The 11147-nt window shown below is 40.2% G+C and overlaps 1 protein-coding gene across 2 annotated transcripts in view; it reads left to right on the forward strand.

Moving 5' to 3' along the window:
- cntn1a (contactin 1a) overlaps positions 1–11147 on the forward strand; it is a 79953-nt gene that overhangs the window by 41797 nt on the left and 27009 nt on the right. For both annotated transcript variants that reach the window (XM_015028906.1, XM_015028907.1), the window contains exons 2-3: positions 1519–1646; positions 3174–3212. In XM_015028906.1, the coding sequence (XP_014884392.1) occupies positions 1598–1646; positions 3174–3212 (88 nt within the window). In that variant the 5' untranslated portion in view covers positions 1519–1597. The remainder of the gene's footprint in view (positions 1–1518; positions 1647–3173; positions 3213–11147) is intronic.

Consider the following 11147-nt stretch of genomic DNA (forward strand, 5'->3'; position numbering starts at 1 on the left):
CAAAAGGGCACTTGGGGGCAAGGAGCAAAAGGGGCAGGTGCTCAAGCACCCTTAAATCATCTATGTATTGTTGTTTAGAGTTTGATATATAGATTACACATAAATCTACTCTATATTAGTTTTCGTTTTCAAATGCTTAGTGTGTAGTGTTTTACTTAAGCTCAATATCATGACTGTCCATATATTAAGAAAATGAAAATCTGTTGGATTTTCCTGTCTTGTTAGTGAGGAAAACTGTAGGAGCCTTCTTTCAGTCAGCTGTCCAGCAGTCAGCAGGGATGGCTTGAGTGAAGGTGGTGCTTTCACAGAAAAACTTTGGTACACGAGGCACTTTTTATGTCACTTCAATAAAAGGATTTTAACAGAAAAAATGCAGCACTTCTGAGGCCCTCTGACACCTGTGCACAGGTCACACGCTAAAGCCTCCTTCAAACTGAAACGGCGTTTTGTTTCCAAACCGACTGAGAGATTGGGCCATCATCTTTGGAAACGTAATTGTGCCCAGTCTGGGAATGTTCAAACAATTAGCCAAAAGTCAGTCATCAAACGTCAATCCATCACCAGACTGTGCCTTTGAGGCTGACAGGAAGCAGAGACGTGTGTGTGTGTGTGTGTGTGTGTGTGTGTGTGTGTGTGTGTGTGTGTGTGCGCTAATGTGTGCCGAGAGACAGAGATTGGCTGCTGAAGCTTGATGAAAGCTGCTGTTTGGTCCTGATATCATCCCCTGTCACAATGGTGGGCAAGTGATGGATGGATGGATGATGAATATGAAGGAAATACAGTTCATTGAACGTCTTCTAACTGTAGCGTAAGCACAATCAGGGACTCCCAGCTTTTAAATTCTATTCCTACTGCAAGGACAAACAATCTAATATTAAAGCCACTATTCTTTTTTTGCCTCATGCTTTTCTTTTTTCGCTATGAAAAACTGGAGCTTGGCTCGTCAAAAGCCTGTATAAATGACACTGAATGGGTTCCTTTAAATTGAGCAGAGGAAGATCACACAGTTCAAGGGTAATACAGACTGCAAGAACAGAGAAATGTGGTTCTCTCTCTCTCTCTCTCTCTCTCTCTCCCTCCCTCTCCTGGGGGTCCGAGAGCAAAATGACATCATTCTGTTCTTGCAGCTTGTTCCTGACACATATTCTGGGCAGAAGGGTTTTGTGTGGTGTCTGAAGGAAGAAAGTGGGTGAGAGAGACATATGAAGACTTCCCAGGAATCCTACACTCGAGTTCTTGTGAAGAAGTATGAAATGTCCTGCATGTCTGCAGCCCTGAAAGAGAAGACATATTTGTTCTTGTGGAATATGTCCTCGCCTTTATTGGTGAACCGGTAAAAAAGAAAGAAAAAAGAAAACTTTTACTTACGCAGTAAGATTTCTTTTTTTTTTTTTCTTTTCAAAACCCAATAGGTTTTTTCCAAGACAAAACAGCAAAGGCTATTAACTAAAGGTTTCTCTGCAGAGACTTTATTAGAGCCTTAAACAGTCTTTCTTTCTGTTTTCTTATCTCATTTAGGAAAACCAGGGCGTCCCGCTCATGTTTCATCAACCAGGTTTCTAGCTGTGACCCCACCAGGTGGTTCGCGCTCAACACCATGCTGCTCCTCGCCCTGCTCCTTCATCTCCTGGCCTTCTCGCTTGCAGGTTTCTATCAAAATTAAGATTAAGGGAAAGGTGAAAAAAAAAAAAGAAAAACAAAGTGCAATAATGATTGAGCTTTTTTTTATGGGAAATTGAATTCTAAGTTTCGATTCGCTGTTGGCCATAATTAACAAAATTACAGGCAATAAACACACCGCTAAAGTTTTTACTTTCTGAGATGATTTTTACTTTCTGTTTGAGTTGTAACGTGTCTCGTCTCAGAGATGGCCACTGAAATCGCAGCTATGAATTTGGCAGCTATAGTTACTTAAATGCGACTGAGAAAAATTTAGAATTTCAAAGAATTTTGCTTGTTAGCTTCAGGTTGCTTTTTCCCCTTATTCCGTCACATCAAAACGTCCAACAACCCATTTGTCCAAAAAAGACAAACATGATGTCCTTCAGCAACTCCGCAAACAGGCTTATGAATGACTGTCGACAAAGCATGAAAATCCAACAGGTGGTTTGGATAGTTTTCTTCATAGCTGTCAGTTTATCCCTTAGCTGAGGAATGAGGAAGACAAAGTGTGAACAAGCTGCTGAAAAAGTGTTTGGTTTGGGATATGAATCAGGGTATAAGTTGAGCTGCGTGGAAACGAGGAAAATCTGATGTTAATGAAACAGGAAAGTTACTTTTAAAAAAAAGTATGCTGCCATGTTTTGGTCAGTTTAAGGTAAATAAACATTGAATGAGTGACTAAGGGAGAAAGATACATCCTGTACATTAGAGGGCTTAAAGGTTTAGTTCTGTACCATCAGCTCAAAACCAAACAATCTAGATAATAAAGTAAGCTTGAAATGTCCAAGTCGGCGAGATTGATTGTATTCCCACTCCATAGGCAATTCACAATCATTTTTTAGACTTATTTCACACGAAACAACAAAAGACAAACATGTGAATCTACAAGATTCAGCTCTTGTTTCTCTTGATTTTTAATCATGACTTTAAAAGGCAGCACACTTCTTTTGTATTTGTGATTACAATATAAAGACAGTACACTCTGCACTTCCTTTACATCTTTAGGAACTTTAAAAAAAAATAAATCACTGCTGTAGTAAGACAGACAGCAGTCAGTCAGCTCACTCTGGTCTTCACTTTAGCGAGGGGACATCGGCTTGACATGTTTGTTTAGCCGCACCATGAACAAAGTGTGATGTGACATTAACGCTATGACAGCTTGGGAAATGTCAAGCTCACTGTACACTACATCCACAGTGTAAGGAGTGTGCAGGTTTTCTGCGTTTTGTCATTGGGAATAACTACGCTGCAACCGGTTTGTTGTGCAACTAGCAGTAGCAGCTTTTAACATCACTCGTCTTACACAAAAGACAGGAACATTATAAATTGCATTTTTTAATTTACGGTTTACGAATGTAATGTTGTGTAGGCAGTAGGGAAGTTCTTAAGCCAAATGTATGCGTTTGCATCATTTTAAGCGTCGTTCTTTTACAAATGTAAAAGATCGGAGTCTTGTGCTGTAACAGTGCAGAATATTGATTTGATGATTAACTTTGAATTCTCTGCTGCAGATTCATCAGAGCAAGGGGCTGCGCTGGACCCTTTTGAAGGTAAGACAAATAATCTTCCTCGCAATTTGCACTTTAATCTACTTCTAATCGTACCGTGTGTATATATTTTTATTGTCATGCTAATTAAGGTCTGCGGTGTCTAAAATAAGACTCTTTTAGCTTTCTTCTTTTTGCGGGAAGATGCCGTGATATCCATTCACTTGTTAATGATCTTTCTCACTGTGGAGTGGTAAACTTTAAATTGTTTTTTTTTTTTTTTTTTTTGTCTTTCTACTGTCAATGCTGGTGTTACTCCCTCCAGGCATCATGTTGCACATGACCGTCGTGTTCAGAGTAACAAACCACTAAAACTCCTGCTTTAATACCAAAGGTCACTTCCTTAGATGACCAGTTGTTTACTAGGACTTTTCTGCTTGTTAGACCCGAAGGCAGCACCATGGATGTATTTATAGTCAGGAACAGTTTTTAACATGAATAAATAACCGTTCATACAGCCATTCCTTTCAACAATCAACAGACTGTTTTTTTGTTTGTTTGTTTGTTTGTTTGTTTTTTTCATTCAAAGCCAAGTGAATTATTTCTAGTAAACAAACTTCACTGTTCATTACTCTTCTTATGCAGAACATGCATATGAAAATCCTAAAACAATTTTGGTTTTCAAGATTTATATTTGGCCAAAGAACGATTGCCAGTTGCTGTCATTTCTTCTCACCTTAATACCTGGGAAACAATAAAACATGTCTTACCACTAAGTAAGCTTAGTAAGCTGAACCAACTGTCATCTAATCTTTAATTTAATAATAATAAAAAAAAACTTCATAAAAAAATTAAAGACAATGTTAGAAACTATAACATAAACTAGAACCCTTCCCACTTTGCTGTCTGTTTCAGTAGCATAAGTAAACATGTTGAGATATGAAAATACCACTGCCTTATATAAAGAAACAGACTTACAGTGTTATACCTTATTGGCATTCCTACTCCCTCATTTCACATAACCATGCAGATAAACGGCTACATTTCCAGGTTTTCTTCCGCTGGTTTTACAGAAAGCACAGAGCCGGAGTCTCCTCATGTTTTCTGTGGTGAGGTGGCCTTGGAAGAAGCCGTTATTTATAGAGAAGCCTCTGGGTGTTGACAGAGCTCCTCTTTAAGTGCATTAGAGCCAATATTTGTTTAGCTCCTAGCGTCGTTCCCGCAGTTCTTGTATTAGAGCCGGATATTTAAAAGAAAAAGCTATAAATTTTGCTTGTTTGTGTTCCTCATCATAGAATACTCTTTTAATAAAACTATAAATATGTAAAGGACATATAGATGCTATCACCACAGCGGATTAAGAATTACAAACCCAACAGAGGATATACACTGATAGCTAACAACATCATTGGGTAATGATATTTTACCCAGTGATGAGTAAAACACATTGACTCCCCAGTATTAGGAGGACATACTTAATAAAGAGCATGAGGAATATGTTTATGATAGAATGAAGAAATAAAATATATTCCTACAGTTCTATGACGTATGCGATATTTTCATGATGACAGTTATTTCAGCGTTTAGATGACAAATCTCGTCGTTATACTGTAATAATCCACAGCGCCGATCAATACTGAAGATATCACCACATTTGAAACTAATCGAAAACAGTTATAGCAGTTATTGTTCTGCAATGTCTGCAGATAATATTCTTCAAACAGGCAACATAATGACCACAAACATGCTTTATCAAGACGATCTCATCTGAAAGAAACCACAACTTTGTGGTACAACTTCATTAACTTCAACGGAGCCCGGACAAGGAAGAAGGTTGCGGCCATTAAAACATTGATTTACTTGATTATATCTTAGACCTTGCTGAGTTATTTGATGTTAAATATATGCAGCTTGCCACAAATATGGCAGCGGTTCAGACATGTAGAAGCCAAAATGAGTAAACAACCTGCTGTGGTCTCAGACTGACTCATTTGAGCTCGCTATGTTGCAAGCTGCACTCTGCGGAGGTTGCTGTGGATACTTGAGGAATAACTGCGCCTGGGCAAGAAGAGATGGGCCAAAAATAACACTTATTGATTTTCTTCAAATTACCAGAAGAAATGTGTAAAAAAATATATATATAACTGAATAAAATTTGCAGGAGGATGTCAGAAATCAGTTGCATTCTGTAAATGTGTGCTTCAACTCTGAGATGTATCAGTGCATTTTGCGTTTGTAATTTATTTTGTGTGTTGTTAATTGGGTACGTCTGTACAATTTCCAGGCGCAGCGTGCATTACTTTTTCGAAAAAAGAACAAAATGGATGCAATGTCATCAGGCTGAACTGGACGGAACAAATAATTTGAGTTGTTGCCTGGGAACAAGCCAAGATCCTGGATGTGGGCTGATTAGTTGATGGGATGAATAATTGTCCTTTCTGATGGTCTTCTTTGTTACCTACTCAGTCCCCCCCCCCCAAGCCCCCACTCATTTTTGTTCCTTTACCAGGAAGCATTGGTCGTGTTTTTTCTTTGCAGAACAAAATAAATGTGATGCTTGGGATCTATTTTTGATACATATCTCACTTTGACAGGCAGTAGCTTTGGGCTTTTAAAGTTCCTGAGCCGTGGATGATCTCTGTGAGGTCTTGGTAAGATTTCCTTGGGTGCACCAAGCATACATTGTGATTAACAGTGAGCATCAGATTCTCCCAATGGTTCTGACCAGGCAGAAAAAAAAATTTGCGTTGAGGTCGTGATAGTTCATGATTGTGTTGCCAGGGTGTGTGAGTCGTCGGTGCTGCGTGGAGTCGGCTGGTTGTCACGGCATTAGCTTATCTGTGCCGTCTTGCCCATGGCCACATATGAGGCTTCGTCATGCTAGATAGATATCACTGCTACTATTTCTACACTTGGCTGGAATTTCTTAAAGTAATATACTGTAATCGCTTTGGTGCAAAGCAATACACAGTGCATAACAGCTTTGGCTACAACAAAAACGATTTCACACAACAGTTTAAATAAACAATCTATTTTCTTCCTGCTTCCCGCCAAAAAAACTGGATTGGTATTTTCTGTGCCATCTGTGGTGCACGCCTCCAAATTGTGCAAATCTGAAATGTATTTGTTTGGCATTGTATTTGTGTTGAGGAGGGATTTGGAAGATAAAAAATCAGGGAAAAGGAGAGAAGATGTCACTATGTGAAAATATCACATGAGTATTTTTTTTTTTTTTTTGGTGCACTTATGAAAATGGTGCAAAAAATGTCATGCTCTGCATTATGATGCATTTGTGTTAAAACCTCAACCTTTCATTCTGCTAAGCTTTTGAATATATATATATTTTTTTTCTGTAACTGAAACTGATGGTGGAGGTTCAGAAACCTCCCACAGGAAAATGAGTTAAACATGAGAGTTTTGGCTCTTCTGCTACACAAAAGTGAAAATCCGTTGAGGACGCTGACGTGGTTTTAGTTGTCAATGGATCATTTTATGCAAACTGATGCGCAGCGTATTTGCGCAGGAGTTGTGGCATGTTGGGCAGCAGGTTATCAAGCAGGCAGCACAACATACAGGACCCTTCCTTAATGTCAATAATACTAACCACAAAGCAGATTATTTCACACTATAATATAGACTATTATAATCCATTGTGTTTACCAGAATAAACAGTCCACAAAATACATATAGCTACATGTTTTTGAAATTACAGTGATGCAGCGACTGAATGGGTTTTTTTAACCAAAGCAAATAGGTTTCAGTCGAATTAGTACAAGTAGAATTATTAATTATTATATAAACAGAATAATAAAGTGGATCATCCCTGCAGGGACAATTTTGGTTTAATATTATGCCTCATTACATGGCTCAAGGGTGTGTGGGTAATTATTACTACATTGCGTCTGTTTTGCCTCAAGGACACAATATGCTATCTGTCCCACTTGGACTCTCAGTTGGTCAAGCAAAAAAAAAAAAAAAAAAGTGCATCTTCTGCACCTAGAACGAATTAAAATTTAATTTGCCAGAGAATTACACTTCTGTGGGATTTGAATAATCATGTTTCCATGGGGATATTAAAACAAACCATGTGAACAAACAAATTTAGAAAGACACTTGGCAATAAAACAAAGACATACTAACATCTTCAATAACAATGAATGTTTGCTGCTCAATGTCACTATGTAAAAAAAAATCTGAAAATAAAGAAGTGTTGTCTATAAACTTCAATGCTATTGAGCTGCACAGGGCCGCCTGTGTTTGTTAAAGAGGTTTGTCCACTTCCAGCCGGCCCCGGTGGCACACATTACACATCTGTTTTGCAGTTGTGGCCTTCTCTGTTAAAGAGACTGTCTGGCTTTCCTTTCTTTTTCTGTTAGTAGGACTCACAGTTGACCATTGTGTAATAATGACTTGCCTGTTAAGAAAGTCAAAGCCAAGTATCCACAGGCGAGAAACGGCAAAATAGGGAACAGAGGAAATCTTTGATGCAGGATAAAAAAAAGAGAGAAACAAAGACTCTCAGAGATTAGAGAAAAATTGGGTGATTGAAAGAGCTGTTGAAAAGAGATTTTCTCCTCTGTTTTGTGGAAAGCTCTATTTTAGGAAGTAGAGTGGGAGGCTTTGAGAAAAAGAGTAGGATGATTTGAGATGTGTATTTGCAATCCTGCAAATGCTTCTGGGAAGCTGCATTGAGCGCTGTGATTCTTTAAGCTAAAGGTTGAAACTTGTTCCTGTTCCCTAAGATAATAAATGTCTTTATGTGCTACGTTATTTCAAGCTGTAGCGCATACATATTAGATTGTATACACTGAGTGCGTCATGTGTTGTTGAATCTTAATATCATATGAGATCGCAGTATTTTTTTCGGACGAGTTGTCAAAGTCGGACTGTAAGACGCATCAAAGTCGGGGTCTAAAATATAGAGACTGAGTAAACCGAGGAACATAAAACCCGTCAAACATCCGGTGACCAGTTACAGGGTGGGAACTGAAGCAATCAAGGAGCAAGCGACTTGCTGAACAGACTGATTACTTGAGTGGCAGCAGGTGAAAAAAAAATGGAACAGAGCATGTGGAGGGCTGGGGACGGATCAGGAAGGCTGCAGGAAAACTAGGGACTACGACAGACAAGTCCATGACTTTATTCCACTATCTTGCTAGCATGTTGATTTTTGCGAATAACCAGAAGTGAAGAAATGAAGAGCACTTAATTGTCATTATCTTGTTCCAGAAATGAATGATGTGTATTGCTATGATGGCTGCTGTTACATACATTGCATGTGTATTGGAACAAAGAGGATCAGTAAAGGATAGTAAGAGTATTAAATAATGTTGTTGTTGGTTCTTTTGTACAGCATTTGCATCAAACTCAAATAAGTCAAGACTTTGACTAGGCTACATCAAACGGTATCTATTAAAACTCCTTAAGCCATTCACAGGTGGTCTTGCTGTTGTGCTTTGGATCATTGACCTGCAGCATAACCCACTTGTGCTGGTGATTAAGGTCATGAGTTGATGGCAGCTTGTGATTTGCTGACATGTCACTGACTTTGATTCTCCTCTGCTCTCGAGTTCTTTAGATTAGGACATGATGTGTTGCCTTCTGCAATCTTTTTGTTCTTTGGTTTTTATGACCCACTGTTCTGCATGTCAAAGTTAATTAGTTCTGGCCATCATTCTGTTGCTGTAGTGTTTACGTCACACGTGGAGAAAGTGACTCACTTCTGATGGAAAAAAACAAGAGTGAAGAGATCTTGGAATGCCGACTTAGGGTTAGGGTTAATAGTTTTGGAATGCTGTTGATTGGAGCGAACGGGTTGAGGTGATCATGAAATGACAGAGTGAATCTTGAGGGTGTTGGAGACATACAGGGAAAGTAAAAAAAAAAAAATGCTGTAGAGAACGTTAAAGGCCCTACGTGTGTCTCCAGGGTGTATATGTGGCCTGCTTTAACACCCTCGCCACCATCTGTCACATCCCACGTAACATGGGAAAGTCGGGAACGGCACCAGAGCTCGTTACATTTCAACTGCTACTTCAACATTTCACCGAAAACCACCAGTGCCATCAGGCTAACATTTATATTTTCTATCTGTGTTAAGAGTTTATTCCACATTTTACGTGGTTTCAGCTTAAGTCAACAGAAAACAGGGTCACAGTAGTCTCTTTGCTCTTCAGTGAGAGCTTTCGGTTTTTCCTTGCTCGCACTTCTTTCAACTCCCTTGCTCCCCAAACGCAGATTCTCACCTAATTTTAATTTTATCAACCGCTCAACGGCCCATTTTTAGCATTTTTTAATTTCGCTCACAGCCAGCAGTAATTCTGAGTCCTTGGGATTTCCATCAATGTCAGGCGCTCTCATGCGGCTGGCTGCCGGAGCGTCTGAGTGGAAGTTGATCCCGTCTTTCAGTGTCTTTACGCAGACCGCCTGTTCGGCTGTTCAGAGTGTAACAAACTTCTTAATGTGACTGTCGATGTGTCCTCGTGCTTTTTAGGCTTATTAGATTTTCAAGACCTTGAGCCCCTGACATCCAAGACAGAAAAAGTAATTTAAATTGTAGATGTGCACCTAGACAGCCGGTTTCAGAGATTACTCTACATACGCGTCAAGAGCCAACACACTTTGGGCTACAGCAATATGTGCATGATTCTTCTCATGACTTGTCTTTAACTCCCTCCTCTTGTGACAATTTATTTTACTATGTGTAATGTTCACATGGTGTTTTTGTTTGAACTTATCCATGCCACACCCCTCATTCCCGTTATTCCCCACACCTGTGTTGCTCCCTGATTGTTTCCCTTCTTAAGCCCTTCTCAGTCACTACCAAGTCGCCAGATTATCGAACGCTTTCAGCTAGTAGTTTTCCAGCACTCCTGTCTCGCTCTCATCGTTTCTACCACGCTTTGTTCCACGGATCTACCCCTTTTGCCTTGCCCTTGTCGGACTATTGCTATTTGCCCTTCGGATCTCGACCCACGCCTGTCTCGCTGACTCTGCTCTCGCCCACTCCCACGGATTCTGCTCTCAGTCCCACTGTGCATGACCCCTACTCGTCTGACTAAGTATTCGGATCTGGATTTGGCCCTTCTGCTGTTTCACCCAGTAGTGCGCTGCCCAGTATCAGCGCTTCCCCTCTCCAGGCGCTTCCTCCGGCGCCCTGCGTCAGCACAGCATCTGCTGTCTCCTCGTCCCTCAGCCGATCACCGCGGTACCGGACCGCCAAGCCAGGTTAGTGTTCCCCTCATACACACTAACAAGTTCCCTTCATTGCTATCTCTCCAGTCACCGATCTCTCTTCTCCGCCCCCTTCGCAGTGCTGCAGCTGACGATCCTGTGTGTCCGGCTTTAGCTGCTTTTTAATAAATATCTGAGTATTCTGCTCACTCCTGTGTCGTGGCTGAATTTCTGGGTCCCTCTAGTGAACCATTACAACTATGATGCTCTGATGGCCTTACATAAAATCCAATCCTAGCAGTTGCTCTGAGAACTCTTCTAACAAGTAAACAGAGTGTTATTTAATCTCAATATTGGCACACTGGTTGCGCTAAGCTTGTGAGGGAACGTTTCAGAACAAACAGAATCATTTAGATCAAGAGAATCCCACCAGAAAGGTGAAAAGTTTAAGCTGCATCGATGCGGTTCAAAGCACTGCATTGAACTTAAATAAAAACAATGCTTTTCAGATTTCAATCTGTGAAAACGTTGAACTCGCATCATATTAATTCAATCATGCACCGGCTTAGTAAAATCCGTTGAAGTTTGTGGTTGTGATGTAACAAAATGAATCAGTAGGAGTGGAATAGCAAGGCACTATAGGACATTGTTGTAGTCAGTGAATTCCTGGCTTTGGCCTGGTTCCATGAACTAAAGCAGAGCGGCATATTACTGTCTGAAATAGCATACGTCCCCCATTGAGGTGTCAGCTGTGCATTCTTAGAACACAGAAACACGGGGGGGGGGGGGGGGGGGGAACACCATCCGGTTCACCGTACAACCACA

This window comes from Poecilia latipinna, unplaced genomic scaffold, assembly GCF_001443285.1.
Source record: "Poecilia latipinna isolate Pla-1442-1.1 unplaced genomic scaffold, P_latipinna-1.0 Scaffold138, whole genome shotgun sequence".
Taxonomy (NCBI): Eukaryota; Metazoa; Chordata; class Actinopteri; order Cyprinodontiformes; family Poeciliidae; genus Poecilia; species Poecilia latipinna.